The 18,822-nt window shown below is 55.4% G+C and overlaps 2 protein-coding genes across 6 annotated transcripts in view; both read left to right on the plus strand.

The window, feature by feature from the left end:
* ST3GAL3 (ST3 beta-galactoside alpha-2,3-sialyltransferase 3) overlaps positions 1 to 8,352 on the plus strand; it is a 166,812-nt gene extending 158,460 nt beyond the window's left edge. For all 4 annotated transcript variants that reach the window (XM_059689882.1, XM_059689884.1, XM_059689883.1 and 1 more), the window contains 3 exons: positions 3,039 to 3,185; positions 3,394 to 3,540; positions 7,333 to 8,352. In XM_059689882.1, coding sequence (XP_059545865.1) covers positions 3,039 to 3,185; positions 3,394 to 3,540; positions 7,333 to 7,422 — 384 coding nt within the window. In that variant the 3' untranslated portion in view covers positions 7,423 to 8,352. The remainder of the gene's footprint in view (positions 1 to 3,038; positions 3,186 to 3,393; positions 3,541 to 7,332) is intronic.
* A 1,803-nt stretch (positions 8,353 to 10,155) lies between these two features.
* ARTN (artemin) lies at positions 10,156 to 17,132 on the plus strand. 2 transcript variants are annotated; one of them, XM_059689856.1, is made up of 4 exons: positions 10,156 to 11,055; positions 12,643 to 12,768; positions 13,423 to 13,561; positions 13,640 to 17,132. In XM_059689856.1, the coding sequence occupies exons 2-4, from the start codon at positions 12,709 to 12,711 to the stop codon at positions 14,119 to 14,121; spliced, it is 681 nt and encodes a 226-aa protein (XP_059545839.1). In that variant the 5' UTR covers positions 10,156 to 11,055; positions 12,643 to 12,708; the 3' UTR covers positions 14,122 to 17,132. The 2 variants fall into 2 exon arrangements, with proteins under 2 accessions (XP_059545839.1, XP_059545838.1); XM_059689855.1 differs by lacking the exon at positions 10,156 to 11,055 and having other exon boundaries at positions 11,062 to 12,768.
* The last annotated feature ends 1,690 nt before the right edge of the window (positions 17,133 to 18,822 follow it).

An 18,822-nucleotide genomic window follows, 5' to 3' on the forward strand; every position in this document is an offset into this window, starting at 1 on the left:
CAGGAAAGACATGGGGAAGAAGGATATGCCAAGTCTTAATAAGTGGGTGGGACGAGATGGGTAGACGTGGGAGGCCATTGGAGACGGGAGGAGCGGCACAGCAAAAGCATGGAGTCACGAGTTAGCAGGTGGGGACCTCAGGTGGGTGGAATGGAAACGGGGCAGACGGCTTACTGGCTGGAAAGCTCAGGTCTGTGGGCAGTGGTGATGCGATCTGCTTTGTACATAGAACGAGCATCTGGCAGCGAGAGGACAGTGGTTTCGAGGCAGAGGCAGCCCATCCAGGCACTCATTACATGTTCGTTTACTAAATGGATGGAATTTAACAATTACTGTATGTTCCTGTCACTCTGCTCGACTCTGGGCTCTGAGCAGGCAACAACACAGATGCTGTAAATGGCCAGCTGGTAGGGTAGCCCCATTGGAAGATGATGAGACCCGGATTTCCGTGAAGCAGCGTGTGTGGGAGGAAGGGGTGGGTCTGTGGCGTTCTAAGAAGATAAAATCAAAAGAACTAAATGACCAGTGGGACTGGGTGGGCTGGGGAGATGAAGACTCTGAAGTCGAACCTGAGGTTTCTGGTTCATTGGAGGGAGCACAGGAGGAGCAGGAGCAGATGTGGGAAATATGTTAAATACGTTATGTACATCCCCGTGACAGAATCCTTAGGAAACATACATTTGATGTCTAACATTTATTTCGAGAGAGGTATTGTTTAACCAAATCTCTGTTACACACTTCTGTATTTTTTTCAGGTTTTTCACTCTTATAAATAACACTGTATTAAACAGCTTTTTACAGAGGTCTTCGCCACGCAATCATCGGTATGAACAGCCTTGAAGCTTTTGTTTCATATTCAGATGGCAGTGTAGGCGAGTTCTACCTCAGCTCAGCACTGCAAGCTGAGAGACACCCATAGGCGCGCGCACACACACACACACACACACAGGGTGGGGCAAAAGCAGGTTTACAATTGTGAGCACACAAAACAGTTTATTCTTTGTATTATCATTTGTTAATTATTGTATTTTCCATACAAACAACTGTAAACTTACTTTTGCCACACCCTGTATTTTAGAGGATAAAAATAGTATCTGGTTACACAAATTTGCATTTTTATCACTAATGAGTTTTTCATGCTTACTAGCCTTATGTTCTTTTCCCATTTGGGGGGGTCTCATTGACTTTTTATGAATTTTTTAAATATGTATTATTTATGACAATATTTCCCACTTCTTTGTTTCCTTCCTAATTTTTCTTATATTTTTTATGAACCAAAGCACTAAAAGTGTTTACAAAGTCAGAATTCATTGACCTTCTTCATTTCTAACATTGCAGTAGTGTTTAGGAAGCGCAGTGATAAAATATGCATCTAAATTTCCTTTTCCTTTTCCTTTTAGCAGGAGAGGCAGTGAGTGGCTCTTTTTTTCCTAAGTAGCAAATTTTCAAATGTCACTTGCTGAGAAACTCGCCTTGTTCCCGCCGACGGTGCAGCTTCCCGTCCTATAACCTAAGCGCATGCATGCAGACTGACCTGCTTCTGGGCTGTCTTGGCTCATCGATCTTTGTGTTGATTCTTCGACATCTGTCAGTGCTTTAATCATTGCAGACTTATAATATACTCTCATATCTAACTTTTAAATTTATCTGTTAAATATTTGGATGGGTTTTTAGGATCCTTTTGGTACATTTCAAAAAAGAAATCCTGTTGGGATTTTTCTTAGAATTAAGTTAAGCCTACTTTAATCTGGGAGGAAGTGGCATTGTGTTAATGTTCAGCCTTCTCATCCAAGATACGGCTTGTCTCCCATTTTTTTTCAAGTAATTTTTTAGATCTCTCAAAGGATTGCAGCTTTTTTTTTTTCCTTTTTACTACAGATCCCACATACTTAAGTTTATTGATCAGTATTTGATTATTTTTTTGTTCGGATTGCAAATGGGATCTCTTTTATATTATATCTAGTGACTTTCCTATTGGAGTACAGATCCTATTACTAAATTATTTTACCCATTAAGTTTATTGATTCTTTTAGGTTTTCTAGGCAAATAACAAACTCCCTGCAGATAACAGGCTGGAGCCCCTGGCGTGGCGATGCCTCCAGGCTGAGGGTGGGTCTGTGAGTTCCTCAGCAGTACTCAGGAGCCCAGCTGTAAGGGTGGTAAAGAGCCGATGCCAAGTTCAGGGCTTTCCTGGGCTGGGGCAATAGGGAGGCAGGGGGCAGGGAGTTGACTCATGAGAGGGTAGCTGAAGTGTATGCTTCAGGGTCTTGAACAGAAAGGCAGGGCTGAGGACTAGAGGGAGGGAGAGTGAGGAGGGGAGGAGGTGGCCCTGGACTGCACACGGGATGTCAGGTTTCAGAGCGGAAGCCGGTCCTGTATGGTCCTGAGATCACGGAGGGAAGAATGGTCCCATCTTGCAGTTACGGGAACTGAAGCTCAGAGAGCTTGCCACGTGACCACCAGCTCTGGTCGGTGGCAGGACTGGGCCTGGAGTATTGTTCTGGGTCCCGTACTAGCTGACGTTCTGTCTTTATTTTTCAGGTTCACTTTAGAACAGTTGGCTGAGAGCCAGGAGAGACAACACAAGGGAAAGGAGGCGAGCCCAGCAGAGCAGATAGGAGAGAGAGGGCAGGCTCCTCCTGGGCCCCTTAGTAGCTGCGCAGGGCGGGGGCCAGCTGGGCCGTTGGGTCTTCCTGATGACCCAGAACCCCCTCAGGCAGAGCAGCTCACCTGAGTGTCCCACCCCCTCTGCTCTGCCATGCAGCTCACTCTGGACCCTCATTACACACTGTGGCACCACTCTTTGCTCACTGTTCCCACCACACACCCTTGTCTCTCACACATTCTGCGTCCCCAGCACACCACGTCCTCCCTCTCCCCGCTGTGTTTATCCCACCTGCCCCGGGTCCTCCAGTACACGTCACGCCCCCCCCGCTTGTTTCTCATTTGCCTTTGCCTGTAAACACTGAGTCCTGCCACTCACACAGTCCCCTCACAGCTGTGTGCCCAGCTCACGCCCAGCTGTGCTGTGTCCGCAGAGTGCATCGGACGGCTTCTGGAAATCTGTGGCCACTCGAGTGCCCAAGGAGCCCCCTGAGATTCGTATCCTCAACCCGTATTTCATCCAGGAAGCTGCCTTCACCCTCATCGGACTGCCCTTCAACAATGGCCTCATGGGCCGCGGGGTGAGAGGCTAGGCCAGGAGAGGGTGGGGAACTGGGTCAGAAGGACCTTGGGAAGAAAGGACAGACGGACGGGGCAGGGGGCGGGAGGAGGAACGGGGCGGAGGGGGGTTCCAGTCCTCAGGAATGGAGCTCAGCTCTGGGGAGCTTAACTGAGGATCTCAGCCTCGCCCAGCCCTCCAGCTGAACTCTGCGCCTGCCCCTCCTGCAGAACATCCCGACCCTGGGCAGCGTGGCCGTGACCATGGCGCTGCATGGCTGTGACGAAGTGGCAGTCGCAGGCTTTGGCTACGACATGAGCACACCCAACGCACCCCTGCACTACTATGAGACCGTGCGCATGTCAGCCATCAAAGAGGTGAGGGGCTGGGTGGGCAGGGCCGAGGGGGGCACTTCCAGCACCGAGGACCGGCTCCGACTGTTCACCGTGAATGGTGACGAGATGAGCCAGCGGCTGCTCCGGCTGCCCAGAGCTCCAGGAAGGTGCCACTACCCAGCTAAGGAGGCCCATTCCTGCCTGCGGGCCTCTGACCACGAAGCACCCTCTTGCCCTTCCCCAAGAACCCAGAACCCTGTCCCGTTTCCTTCCTGAACCTTCCCTCTCCAGCTCTCTGCCTGCCCTGGTCCCGCACCTGCCTCCTCCTTGCGGTTCCCAGCCGTCATACGCTAATCTTGGCAGCAGCTCAGAGCCACCCTCTCTACCTGAAGTCATCTTTCTCCCAGAGGACTCCTTGCCCCCTCACACAACCCACAGACATTGCCTCCGGGTCTCAGGATACCCTGTACCTCCTCCACCCTCCCCATGGCCAAGCCCTGAAGCTCGTTATAACCCAGAATTACCTCCTAGGTGACCCACGTGCTCAGGCTCCTTAAAGTGGAAGAAGCCTTACAGGTCTCCCAGCCTGTCGCCATCTCCCGCATCTCTCCCTCACGGCAAGAGCTCACGAGGAAAATCAGTCCCTCTTCCACCTTCACGTCTACCGCTAGCCTTGCCCTGGTCCCAGCCTCGAACCTGGACCTCTGGGGTTAGCACGTTACGGAGCTTCTCTGCTCCTGCACTGGTGTGGGGCTGCTGGAGGAACGCCGTCACAGTTCTCATCTCAGCCCGCCCTCATTCCTGCTCCCCGGTCCTCGCACGCCCTTCTCCAGCCCCCTGCCCCTCCCGTGAGATCACGGCTGCAGTGGGGACTGTCCGCTCCTGCTGGGTGTCCCCTGTGCGCTCCTCACCCCCACTTGGTCCTTCGCCCTGCGCAGTCTGGCTGCCCCTTCACTTGACACGACTCCCACCAAGGTCACCAGTGACTTGCCTCCAGGCTCCAAATCCGATGGACACGTGGACGTCCCACCTTTCCCGGTCTCTCAAACACTTGTGCTGACCACTCCTTCCTCTTTGAAACCCTCTCCTGCTGAGGCTTCTGAGTCAGTAGCTTCTGGTGTTCTGATTCACTCGCCAGGCTCTCTCGTTCTCTTGCTCAGTGTCCTTGATTGCGGTCCACCCCTTAAGAACCAGCATCAGCCTGGGCTCCATCCCAGGCCGCCTCTCCTCACACTGCCGGTTCTCCAGGAGACTGGTGTCCCCTGCCATGGCCCTGGTCACCATCTGGACTGTCTGCGGCTCTTTTGGTTCGTTCAGGCTACCTCAAGTAATGGGAGCTTATTTCAAGTTTATAAGAAAGACTTGGGAGTCTCATAGGAAATCAGAAACGGTCTTCCCCAGGCCTCCCGTTGCCAGGATTCAGGAGTGGAAAGCGCCTCCTGGTCGGTTCCAGAACCGCCTTGCCCTCACCAGCGGCTCCTGCCTCCTCATTACCCCGACTCCATTAGTCATCCATGTCTCTCTTGATGTATCTTGTTGCTTCTTTGTCCCCTGCCAGCACCCACTCCAAACGCTTCTCACAGCTTTTACCTGCCCCCGGCATCTGTTTACTTATGTATTTGCTCTCTTACACAAATACTGTGAACACTGTCAGACATATTCATAAACGTAGAGAATAACATAATGAGCTTCCATGTAAACTTGAGAGACCGTAGACGTAAGCAGTTGCTGGATCATGAGGGGCTGTCTCTGCCATGGCGAGGAGTTTGGGCTGCGCTCTGAAGGCTGGAGGGAGCCACAGAGGCAGAAGCATTTTAAGCCGAGGATTAGCAGGTAGTGGCCTTGCTGTGGCTGCAGCGTGACATTGAGGCGTGCAAGGCAGGAATAGAAACCAGTTAGCAGGCTGCCCAGCAGTCAAGGCAAGAGATGAAGACTCCTGACCCGGACACAGCGGAGAAATCCAGGCTGGAAATGTACATCTGTGAGTTGTGAGCACAACTGCATGTCCAGACACAGGCCAGGCGTGTGTGAAATTTCCCAGGGAGACGGTAGACTGGGACGTGCAGGCAGGCAGCACCCGAGGAGCACCAGCATTTAGTGACGGGGTGAGGGAGGAGGAGCAGACATCAGACAGAAAAAGAGCTGTCTGAAGGAAGGCTCTCCGAGAGTGGCCGCTGAGTGGGATGGACATCTGCCTCCAAAATCAGAGGTCCCGGTGAGGCTGGGGGCACGGGACCAGAATCACACCCCAGGCCGTAGACAGTGCCGACAGCATAGTGCCGAGGGCTCCGGTCATCTGTGCGCCTGCCCGGAGGAGGAGCTGAGAGAGCACCCGAGAGGTGGCATTGCCTGGGCAAGAGCGCTACACCCCAGGCAGACGTGTTTACTCTTTCATAGTGAACACTGTCAAACATCAACACAGAGAATGATATAACGAACTTCCATGTAGCTGCCACCTGGCCCTCCCCCCCATCCCTCACCCCCCAGTGATCAGCACACAGCCAGTGTTGTTTCATCTGTTTCTTCCTCTTACTTTTACTCCCCACTGATGATTTGGAAACAAGTCTCAGATAGATCATTTCAGCCAAAAACATTTCAGTAAGTTTTTCAAAAAGATAAGGACTATTTTCTACTATCACAATACCACGATGACACCTAGAAAAATTAATAATTCCTTCATATCATCAAATATCCAGTCCTTTGCTGACCTTTCACTCAGTGACTCGCAGGGGGCGCCCTTGAAGCTGATCTGTCAGACTGGCTACTTCTCCGGGGGGTGGTGAAGGGGTGGGTAAGGAAAGAGCTGTATGAGCGTCTCCATTTGCTGGGATCCTGGCCCTGCCATTCCTCCAGCCTCCATCGTCTTACCTATAAAATCTGATTCCGTTCGACACATACTTATTGAGCACCTGCTCTGTGCCAGATTGTCCCTGCCTTCAGAGGGGTGAGACAGATGCTTGCATCTCTAAGAAATGAGGGCACGTCACCCAGGGGTCTGCAACAGCAGGGGCAACGCGCTGAAGGCAGAGTATAGTGACAGGTTGGGGAGAGTTACTGGATCACAGTAAGGACCAGACAGGGCTGTAAGGTCTCAGCACCGCGACCTCGCGGCTGTGCTATCGCTGCGGTGAGGCTCAGTGCCGACAGACGCAGCAGAGCAGTCGGGTGGGTACAAGCTCTGCACCCGACGATGTGATGAATGCCCAAACCAGGCTATTGGCGTTCATTCATTCGCTTAATCCTTTTTCTTCCTTTGAGAGACTTAGTCACCAAAGCTTCCTGATGAGGGCTGGGGTTGGAAAGAACCTGAGCCTGGGTGCAGTCTCACCCAAGGAGAAGGCAGCATCCTCCCTGTACTTCCCACATGAACAGTGACATGGGCCCGTTGCCCTGTGGCCTCTGGGCTCCTCTGACCTGAGAGGCAGGGTTTCATCAGCGGCCCCCGGGCCCGGAGAAGTGGATTGCATCAGGCCAGAGAGTGACTAAGCCACCCCAAGAGGCTCTCTTCAGCAGGTCCACCCCCAGGCCTGGGCAGGGCCTGGTGACTCACATTGCCAGTCCTCAGGGTGCCTAGGACTTAGGTGCCCCAGACCTGCTGCTGGACAAGGAGGGCTGAGGTCTTTGCGAACACGGTTGGAAAACCTGTACCTCCTAAGGTTACAAGAAGTTAAGAGGCAGTTCTGGGGAGGGAGGGCGGTGAGCTGTGGCACAGAGCGTCGGAGGGTGGTGGTCAGAACAGGGCACTGAACCCTGGCAGGCACCTGTTAGTGGGGCTGTGTCCTAGCAGCCACCAAGGCTGCCCCACTGACCGCTTCTCCATCTCTCTCCTCCCAGTCCTGGACACACAATATTGAGCGGGAGAAAGAGTTTCTGCGGAAGCTGGTGAAAGCGCGCGTCATCACTGACCTAACCAGTGGCATCTGAGATGGGCCCAGCACGTGGCACGGAGGTCCCAGCACCGCCACAAGCAGGCAGCAGCCACCGCCACCTGCCCACTTCATTGGCCTTGGTCTGGCTCTGCCTGAGAGGCACAGGAGTGTTGAGACCCAGAGAAGGACAGTGCCAAGTGGCCCCAGGGGTGGCGAAGCCTTGGCAGGGCAGCCAGAGCTGTGTCTGCTCAGAGACCAGCCCTCGGCCTCACTCTCAGCCTGGATCCTTGAAGCCAGAGCGCCAGGAGGCCGCTGGCCGTGCCCCGCGGGCCCAGCATGCCGGAGGTGGACGTTAGGCGGCAAGGCGGCTGCCGGAATTATTTCTCCAATCAGTGTTTGGTGTACTATCATTTTGTGAATTGGGGTGGGGGGTGGGGATAATTTATTTTTAAATAAGGTTGGAGATGTCGAGTTTGGTACACTTGCCATGCAGAGAGAGGGCCCACCAGGCGGGGGTGCCATAGGCTCCCTGTGGAGTGGGAGTGCCATGACTAGCCTGTACTCTGCTCGAGAGCTGCAAGGAGCTGGGTGGGAGCTCATGCCAGCCCCCTGCAGCTCATGACATTGCTTGGCCCTTCTTAGGGAGAAGATGGGATACCCCACATACCAGCTGCCCACTGTCCACAGGGAAACCCCGGAGCCATTCTTTAAGCCAACAAGACAGCCCCTGGGCTAGAGCAGAGAGAACTCGGAGCTCAGGAGGCGAGGCCTGGCCCAGCCCGAAGGGAATGGCCCCTCCCCAGCTGCTACTGATCCGTAGGACAGTGCCCAGGCCTGGACTGACCAACTTGGCAGCTGTTGTGGGTTTCAGCAGGACTGCCAGGTCCTTGGGTTCTGCCTTGAGCCTGGACCAGAGGGAAGTGAGGCTTAAGGACCTTACCCAGGCTGCGGCAGCCATCATGGAAGCAATAAAGCTCTTCCCTGAGCCTGGCCTCCGCTTGCTTTCTCTTTCCTGCAAGAAATAGGAACCTGGGGCCTCAGCAACTATGCTAAACCCAAGGGTCATCTCTTCAGCTCAGATTCCTGGGTTCTTTTCATTTCGGTGCCAACTGCAGGCCCAGGGGCATTCTGGAGCCTCTCTCCTCCCACACAGTCCTGCACCCTCTTTGCCTTAAAAGTAGACGGGAGGCCTCAGGGCCTGCCCAAAGGGCAGGGGATTGAAGCCACGGTTCCAGGACAGTGCCTCTGGGTCCCACAGCCCCATCACTGCAGGGACAGGTTCCTGCAAGTACAGGAAGGATACCCTGCTGAGCCCCCAACACAAAGAAGCCCACAGACCTCACCCATTCCTGGCACCCCCAGCTGAGCCTGGAAAGGGCTGTCCTACCCCCACCTGAGCACACAGGCACACCCTCTCTCCTCTGCCCCCTCTTCTCTCTCAGGACAGGAAGGCACAGCCCAGCTCTAGGCACTCTGGCGACTATTAGAACGGATGTCTCTTCCCACCTTACCCCTTAGAGCCCTGGAACCTGACCCCTGACCCTTCCCTAGAATCCCCATGCAGGCCTGAGAATGGGCCCAGCACAGGCCAGCAGCTGAGACCATGGAGTGAGCTTCCGGCCAGAGCTGCCGCCTTGGCTGGGAGCCTTGCCTCTCACCTGCCATCCCCATCCACTCGGCCGCCTTCCCACGTGTGCCCTTACTGCTGTGGTTGGTTCTCAGGCAGGAGCCTCCTCCACTGAGGGGCAAGCAGGGCCCCGACTGAGGGACAGGCAAAACCAGAAACTCCCTCGGATCTGCTGGGCGGCTGCGAAGCACTCGAATGCACGTCGTATTCTGCGTGAATGGTGCCCCCTAGAGTTGTACAGGGCCTAGGCAGCATGCCTGCAAGCCACAGCCAGGGCCGGTAAAGCCCCAGGAAAGCCACCCAACTGGGCAGCCAGTTGTGAGAGGCAGCAGACAGTGGAGCTGCTCACCACCTGGCCTCCTGCCCCTCAGGGGTCCTCGGGCCCACAGACAGCCCCCACACCACCCGCAGTTCTCTGCAGTCTGGCTTGTAGCCTCCCCCTGTGCACAGAAACTGCTCTCACGAAAGCAGTGGTCTCAGCCCTGGCTGGCACCAGAAACACCTGTGGACTTGGGAACCAGCACATGCGCACACCAAGGTTCTGATGCAGGGCTGGGGTGGGGCCCGGAGGCGGGCAGTTTTAAGAGGTCCTATGGGTGTTCTAACGCATGGCCAGGCCATAGCTGGTCCACACACACTCCCTGAGCACTTCCATTTCCACCCACGGTTTCCAATTGTCAGTTGGTCCACAGTTCCCGAAGTGCCATCTCCAGCCCAGCTCCCTCCACTCCACTCCAGGCTGCAAGTTCAGCAGCACCCTGAACTTTTCCAGGAGGAGAATCCGCAGGTCCTCCTGACTCGGCATGTCCATCACTGACCTGAGCGCCCGACGCCCCCTCCCCCCCCCCGCCCCCAGGGAGTTCTCCTGCCAGAATGCATCCCGTCCACCTGGTCACCCGGCCTGCAGCATGCCAGTGTCTGCCCTCCCTCAGCCCATCAGTCAGGCACCAGCTGGGTTCTCAAAGAGCTGTGGTCCAGAAAGACCCGTGCAGTACCCCCCACTCTCCCCGCTACTCTGCTTCCCACTCCCTCCCTCAGCAGCCTCCTGACATCTCCACCCCTCTTCTCCAAACCACCCTCCCCACTGCAGCAGCCAGAGAAATGTCAGTCTGATGCACCATTATTCTGCCTGAAACCCTTCTGTGGTCCCGTGTCCTCAGGATAAAGTCCAGACTCGCGGGTATGACACAGCATCTAGCCTTTCCTTACCTCTATGCATGTTACTCACCCTACTTCCACCCCACCTGCCAACTTGCCATAATTAGGCTTCTGAAATACTATCCCCCAGCTCATGAGCACACGAAATACTCCTCCTCCGTGAACCGCACCCCCCCCCCCCCCCCGCCCCAGGTCTTCAGCACTGGGCACCCACTCCTAGCGGCAGTGTTCACAGGTGTGTCTCTCTACTCCAAGCCCCAGGCTGCCAGGGTGAAGGGTGGTGGGGCGGCTGGAGCAGGGTCAGACTTGAAAGCCCCGGCACAGGGCCTGGCCCACCCAAGGAGTTCCGCGGGTCTGCTGAAGGAAGAAATTAGCAGTGGACCAGAGAGCAGAGAGCAGTCACTGCAGGGTGGCCAGCCAGGGCCCTGAGACGGCGCCAACTGGAGGGCCGGTGGCCCAAGGCTGGGACTATCCTGTCTCCTCCCTCTCCCACCCTCAGCCCGGCCTCCCAACTCCCTACTTTGCGTGTCTATAAACTGAACGCCCACTTTCCTCGCCTCTCCGCCGCTCAAGTTCTCCACGCTGTGTCCTGGGTTTTCCACTTCCCAGTGTCCGCCCCTTCACCTTGGGGGACTTAGCTGAGCCAGGGGGGGACCGGATCCCAGCGGGTGGAGCAACCAGGTGAACCCTGAAAGGTAGGGCGGGGCGGGGGCGCTTGGGCCCCACCCCGGGATCCGGTGACGCCGGGACTGGAATTTGACACCGGTCGGCGGCGGCAGGCATGAGGCTGCTGAGGGATGGAGTTGGGCCCGGCCCCCAGACACGGCCCACGGGCTCCACAAGCAGCAGGTCCCTCGGGCCCCAGCCCTCGCTGCATCCTGGACCCAGAGCCCTGCACTTGAGGTAAGCCGGCTGTTGGCCCACCCTCATCCCAGCCCTGGGGTTAGGGGGAGCGGGCAGGAGAGCCCCCACCACTTTCTCACATCCTCCCTCTCCTGGCCCCAGTGCAGCTCTTTGCCCCGCCCAGCTCCCTCAGTCCCTCTGGTCGCTTGAGGGACTGTGCTAGCCCTGCCAACCCACTGTAATGTGAGGCTCCTGCTGCCGCTACTGGGTGCAGACTGGCTGCCAAGGCCACGCTTTTGGCTAAAAGAGGCACCGCCAGGTGCATAGCCCTGGGCATGAGCCTTTCAGCTGCGGGGAAAGTCCAGCACTGGTCCCAAGGACGGTGCCTAGAAGAACAGGGTGCAGGACCCTCATGGTGAGTCTCTGGCTGCAGATGGGGAGGCAAAGGCTGGGGGACCGAGTGGCCCCAAACCACCAGGAGGAAGAGGGGCGAGCTGCCCTCAAGACACCTGCTCCTGGGGTCCCCCTAGCACAGGAGGTCCTGAGGGCTGGCTTGCCTGGCTTTCCCTCGAGCAATGAGAAAAGTCACTGGCCGGCCCCTCCGTGGCCCTATTCAGTTAGTTGAACACACCTGGACCTGAGATGGACCACACCAGGAAGGCCTGTGGAGGTCTGACCCACAAACATGCAGGTGACAGTTGGGACCCAACAGAAGGCCAGCTAGTGGGGCCCCAAGGGTGTTTGGGGTTCAGGAAATCTGGTGGGGCTCAGAAAGGCTAGCTGGGCTTAAGTTTCATGCAGGAAACTTCTAAGAGTGGGACCAGCTGTTAGATCCACAGGAAAGTGGAAGGAAGGGGGACAGACCTGCACCAGCGCTCGGGGCAGCTCAGCTCTCAGACCAGGCTGGTGTGGAGCTTTGGCTGCCCCCCGGGGAGTTGCTCAGGCCTGAGTCTGGCTGAGGGTAGGGAAAAGCCCACCCCACTTTGAGTCTGCGTGCTTGACAGATGCTGCCCCCTGGTGGCCATAGGGAACCATGGCCCAGGCCCCAGGTTCTTAGAGGGCCCATCTGCTGGCTCTTGAAGGACATCTGTGATCAAAAGAGACAACTCATGTGGCTCTGGGTCCAAAGCTCACAGAGGAACAAGGTTCGGCAGCATTGGGTGGGTGGCACCGGCTGAGGCCTGAACCTCACTATCATAAGAAAACTTGGACCAACCAGCAAGCACCCTAATTCTTCAGGCCACAGCTGCTGCTTGTATGGCATGGAGAGAACGCTGTCTGGGGGACCAAGGGGGTCCAGCTACTCCCTTCTGGCAGCTCCAGCCCTGCAGCAGGAAGGCTGGGGAGGGGGGGAGGGTATTTCCAAATACCCCCTCCCCCAGCTGTGTGAGTCTAGCCTTGTGACCTTAACTTGTTGACCTTCTCTGAGCTCATTTGGAAAATGGGGATTATGCCACTTACCTCATGGAGTTGTAAGGACAGAGAGAGAAGAGAGAACAGGTGCAAAGCACCAACCCAGAGTTAAGTTCCTGATGCAGCTACTTCTCCCGGGTTGAGTCCGCCTATCCAACCCCTTGTTCCTCACCTGGGGAAACTGAAATGGAGGGATGACCTTCTCAAAGATAACTCCTCTCTCAATGTTCCAAGCTGCCTCAAGAAGAGGGTGGGGGAACAAGTCGACTAGGCTGATGGGAGATCCTGGTATTGACAGAGATGGAGCCTGGACGTGGAGGCCCTTCTGTGCTGCCCCGCTGGCCCCCGCCTAGGCGGCAGGTGAGTGGTTCTCCCAACGACTCCCACCTGGTATTGAGGGAGGCGGCTGGATCCGGGACAGAGAGCCGGGTTTGCCCTGGGCAGGAGTCAGAAGTGAAAAGGAAAGTGGTCAGGGAGGGACCAGGAGTGTGGAGCAGTGGTTCTCAACCTTCCTAATGCCGCGACCCTTTAATACAGTTCCTCATGTTGTGGTGACCCCCAACCATAAAATTATTTTCGTTGCTACTTTGTAACTGTAATTTTGCTACTGTTATGAATCGTAAGGTAAATACCTGATATGCAGGATGTATTTTCATTGTTACAAATTGAACATAATTAAAGCATAGTGATTAATCACAAAAACAATATGTAATTATATATGTGTTTTCCGATGGTCTTAGGCGACCCCTGTGAAAGGGTCGTTCGACCCCCAAAGGGGTCGCGACCCACAGGTTGAGAACCGCTGGTGTGGAGGAAGGTTGATGCCCTCAGGCGATTTCTCCTCTTGGCTCCCTCAGGCAGCAGACTCCAACCTAAGCCCTTCCCGACTCTCCCCACCCAACTAGAAGCCCCGCTCTGAGCTCTGCGGCCCCAGCCCTTCCTGGGCTCCCTCCACCCTGAGAGCACCTGGGTGCCCTCTTCCTCCCTGAGGCTCCACCTTGTCTCTCTGCGCAGCCTGCCCTGTGGCCATCGCTGGCCACTCTGGTGCTGCTGAGCAGTGTTGCTGAGGCCTCCCTGGGCCTCGCGCCCCGCAGCCCCGCCGCCCTCGAAGGCCCCGCGCCCGCCCCGGCGCCCCCCGCCGGCCACCTGACCGGTAAGTGAGAGGGCAGGGGGCGGGGTGGCTGCGGGGCGGCCGGGAATCCCGCGCACGCATGACCCCGTCTCTTTCTAGGTGGCCGCGCTTCCCGTTTCTGCAGCGGAAGAGCCCGGCGGCCGCCCCCCAAGCCGTCCCGGCCCGCGCCCCCGCCGCCCGCGCCCTCGCCCGCGCCCTCCCGCGGCGGCCGGGCCGCGCGTGCCTGGGTCCGAGGTGTCCGCGCGAGCCGGCGGGGCCGCGCGCGGGCCGTGGGGGAGCGGGGCTGCCGCCTGCGCTTGCAGCTGGTGCCGGTGGGCGCGCTCGGCCTGGGCCACAGCTCCGACGAGCTGGTGCGTTTTGGCTTCTGCAGCGGTTCTTGCCGCCGCGCGCGCTCCCAGCACGACCTCAGCCTCGCCAACCTGCTGGACAAGGGGGCCCTGCAGCTGCCTCCGGGCTCCCGGCCGGTCAGGCAGCCCTGCTGCCGACCCACGCGCTACGAGGCTGTCTCCTTCATGGATGTCAACAGCACCTGGAGGACCGTGGAGCAGCTCTCAGCCACTGCCTGCGACTGCGTGGGCTGAGAGCTCTCTCCAAGGATTTGCGGATGGCACCCTGACATGGGGACGCTTCCTGCCTGGAAGGGACCACGGGCCTCAACCAGAGATGGACGCCAGAGGCCTCCGCCGGGCTGGTGATGGGCATCAGCCCTGGAGGATGAGGGACGACAGTCCTCACCTTGCTAGTCCCAGCCATACAGACACCAGACACCTCGGCTACGGAGACCTCAGGACCGCTTCGCACAGGCTCTGGCACTGAGCAGGCCACGGAGCCAGGACTCCTCCTCCGGGGAACCCAGCAGAGTTTGCGGTCCCAGCCTCCGCCCTGGTCCTGGGGGTACAGAATGGGAGGCGACACACTGCAGTCGCATTGCTGAAGTGCCGGTGGTGGAGCGGCCTGGTACTCACTCCTGGGACCTGGACCCCTATTTATTATTTCTAAGTTATTTATTTACTTCTGTGGTTTGTCAGATCCTTTCCTGGGCAGTGGGGGCTGGATGGGTAGAAGCAGCTGGCTGGAGATCATGCCGGGACCTTCCCACTCACAACTGCAGGCTGACTCAGCAATCCCAGGCCTGGCCATCCGGGATCTCCAGCTGCTTCCTCTAACCAGCAGCGCTGGGACGCGGGGCCATGGCACACAGAGTGGGTGGCCAAGGTTCGCTCACCAGTCCTGGCAGGCTGGCTTACGGCCCCTTGCACAGTCCCCAGCACTTGGGGGTTGGGGCTACTGGTAGAGAAAGCCCGGCCCTTGTGACCTCAGGCATCCTGGGGGCCTTGCTTCATGGGTAACGATACAGAAAACCACACATTACCACCCCAGGCACTGATCAGTGCCCTACCCTCAGGGCACTCTGACAGGATATTCACTGCCTCTGATTGCAGATGGTCCAGTATGGTGAGCTCACCACCCACATTTCATGAAGCAATCCAGGGCAAGAGAGCATCTGAAAAGGCCAGTGGGAGGCTAGGTTGGGGGGACGAAGCGCAGAGCATCAAAGGGCTAGGAATGCAGGAAAAGACTGAGGGCCCCAAGAGGGACCTGCATCTTGGGTGATGAACAAGAACATTCATGTATTCATTCTACAAATATTTATTAAGTATCTCTCATATGTCAGACACTGGGTAGACATCAGGGACACAGAAGAGAAGGGGCCATGATTTTTGTCCTAAGGTTAAACTAGGAGAGACTGACATTAAATAATTACATAAATAATTATTTAAATGCAGTTTGGCAAAGAGTATGAGAAGGGACAAGAAGCTAAGAGTCACACACCTTCATCGGGAAGGGGAAGAGGTTAATGCTGACCCTGGCCTTCCACACTGTCCCTGAGTCACCTCCAAAAAGGCAGTGCAATCCCTCTAAGCGTCTCTGCATGTCCCACAAAACCTTGTTTCCTGGGTCCTATTCCTTTGTCCCGGATGGTTTTCTCCTTTGGGAATACGATGGGGACGTGTATTTGGAAAGGATGCTGAGTCTGAGGAACCATGGGACACCCAGAGGGGCGGTCAGGAGGCTGTGGGCTATGCTGGTCTGGGACTGAGGAGGGAGATTTGGGCTGGAGGCCGTTTGGGCAGCTGTGAGCACAGAGGCAGTAGCTGCAGCCAGGGTGCACGAGAGCATCATGAGAGTGAGGCGGGTCCGGGTGGGATCCCTCCGGCATTTGACACTGCTGACCAACATTGCTTCCAGGCTGCCCACGTGCCTGCCTGCTTCAGCACAGGGGCCCCTTTGGCCAGAGTGAGGTACTGGCAAGAGCCCTCTGAGGGCTGTGCTCACTCTGGGTCAAGGAGGAGAAAGCTGTGCTTCCACTCTTCTGTGTTCACTGCCCCAGTTCTAGGTGCTCCTCAAACGTTGGTGCTCCCTTGCTACCCTCACACACCCCCTTGGTCCCTCTACCTCCAAACTGATTCAGGATCCTCAGTCTCCAAACACCCTTGCAACTCCCAACCCCCCCCCCGCAAAGAAAATGGCACTAGTGCCACACAGTTTACACACACCTCCTTGGCCCTGGTTGAGGGTAAAGGGGGACGTCCTGTTAATTCCAGGGTCAGTGGGGCCAGGGAGCCCTGCTGGAAAGACTTGAACGCTGGGCCTAGTTCCCATATCCCCCAACCCCCGCCCCTCAGTGCCACTTCAGGAGACAGACTAAAGCCATCTCTGACAATGCTCACAGCGAGGCAGGTCTGAACCCAGGCCAAAGGTGCTGGCTCTCAACATCCCCAAACTGCCAGTTCTTGAGGGAGTAGGGCCCCCCCAACTCAGGAGTGCACTGTGGACACCAGGGAGATTGTACCCAACATCTCACAAAGTCCCAGATGAAATGGCAGCGTCTCCAAGAGGAACATTCCCACAGAGCTAGTCTGTTTGCAGCTCACCACAACTCAAATCCCTCTTTTGAACAAGACACAAAATAATAAAGCCATTTTCCCCAAAGAAAACAAGAGCTGCACTTCTTTTCATACAACTTAGCAGAGGGCACCTGGCACCTGACCTCACCAGGCAGACAACTTCCACCCCGGGGGCCACAGGTGGCTTTAGTGTCTCCATTTTCAACTGTAGTCTTTGTTTTACATTCAAAACGACGTGGCCCTCCCAGAACAACGGTATGGTCTCCTCCGAAGGGTATCAAGTCACTACCTCTTGTAAGACAGAGAACTACAGACCTCTTTGATGTGACTGTTTCTCCACTTCAGGGAGCACCCAAAACTGCCCTCTAGATTTATTTCATTCAAGAATCAAGGTTCAGCGTTCCGTGTGCTCCTTCCACCCTTGCCAATTGCTTTCTCCTCTCTTGCCCCGGGATTGCCGTTTTCCCCGGCTGAAGACCCCTGTGATTGAATGTTTGTGGACTGGGTGACTGAGGTCTCATCTTGAAAAGCATAAGATGGGTAGAAAGTTGAGAGATCAGAGAACAATCTAGAATTGTGCCATATGAGATCACCTTTCTTGTTCACAGGAGTGCTTCTTAACCTGTTTTGGAGTTGGACAATCCTTAGAGAATATGATAAAAGCCAAGGATCTTCCGCTACCCCCCGCAAAAAAAAGAAAAGAAAAGAAAAGAAAAGAAATGCTTGAAAACCTCTGATGTGTAGATCTGGTAAACAATTTTAGGGGGTTCACAGATGCTACAGCTCATTCAAATTCCTTAGGAGTTGCCCAGCCAGCGTAGCTCAGTGGTTGAGTGTCAAACTATGAACCAGGAGGTCACGGTTGGATTCCTGGTCAGGGCACACGCCCGGGTTGCAGGCTCGATCCCCAGTGTGCGACCTGCAGTCGATCAATGATTCCCTCTCATCGCTGATGTTTCTATCTGTCTCTCCCTCTCCCTTCCTCACTAAAATCAGTAAAAATATATTTTAAAAAAACATTCCTGCCCTAACTGGTTTGGCTTAGTGGATAGAGCGTCGGCCTGCGGACTGAAGGGTCACAGGTTCGATTCTAATCAATGGCATGTACCTTGGTTGCAGGCACATCCCCAGTAGGGGGTGTGCAGGAGGCAGCTGGTTGATGTTTCTCTCTCATTGATGTTTCTAACTCTCTATCCCTCTCCCTTCTTCTCTGTAAAAAATCAATAAAAAAATATTTTTAAAAAATTCCCCAAATTAGGCGTCCATGGCCCTTGAGGTGTCATACTCTGTTCTAGATACTAACATTAATGTCCTCCTGTAGCTAAAATAATTCCTCCACCTGTAGTCAGGACTCCATATCAGGGCACTTGGTCTCAATTATTTACAAGCCTCCCCATTCTTCAACCTTTTAAAATCGAATATCTCCTTTCCCTCTTTTTTTTTTTTTTTAAATATATTTTATTGATTTTCTACAGAGAGGAAGGGAGAGAGACAGAGAGTTAGAAACATCGATGAGAGAGAAACATCGATCAGCCGCCTCCTGCACATCTCCTACTGGGGATATGCCCGCAACCCAGGCACATGCCCTCAACCGGAATCGAACCTGGGACCCTTTAGTCCGCAGGCCGACGCTCTATCCACTGAGCCAAACCGGTTCGGCTCCTTTCCCTCTTAATTTAAACCTGCTCAAATAAAACACAGCACTAAATAAAACTGACACTGTGAAAGTATATACTGTCCTCCTTCACCAAAAGAGCTCTTGCTGGGGTCACCAGTGACCTCATCATTACTAAACCCAATGGCTACTTCTCAGCCTGGTCCTCTGACCTCTCAGAAGTACTCCAATTTGTCATCCCTCCTTGAAAACCTGTCTCCCATCGACTGTCCTGAGCCCGTACCCTCTTTTTCTTCTATCCCTCCAGCTGCTCATTCTCAGGCGACGCTTGGGCTTCTTTTCCTCTCTCTGCCTCGCAAGTGTTCCTCGAGGCTTTGATCTAGGCCTTCCCCTTTTCCCATTCTACTCTCTCCCTGGGCAACATTCTACCCCCATGATTTCAGTTACCACGTCCATGCCGATGGTGGTTACAGTATATCTCCAGCCTGGACCTTTCTCCTGAGCTCCAAGTCCATATTTCCAATACTTCTGCCTAAATATCCTCTGAAAACTCAAACTTAACATATTTGTCCTGGAAATCTTCCGTTCTCTCCTTCAGATTCACTCTCCACACTTTTCTACACATCCATGATATTCCCTGCTTACAGCTTCCAAACCTCCTCCAGTGCGCCCCTGTGTGTGAACGGCACCAACTTCCATCCACTGATACAAGCCCGACACTTGGGAAACGTCCTAGACTCCTTGAGCTCGGTCACTTC

This window comes from Myotis daubentonii, chromosome 3 (assembly GCF_963259705.1).
Source record: "Myotis daubentonii chromosome 3, mMyoDau2.1, whole genome shotgun sequence".
NCBI lineage: Eukaryota > Metazoa > Chordata > Mammalia > Chiroptera > Vespertilionidae > Myotis > Myotis daubentonii.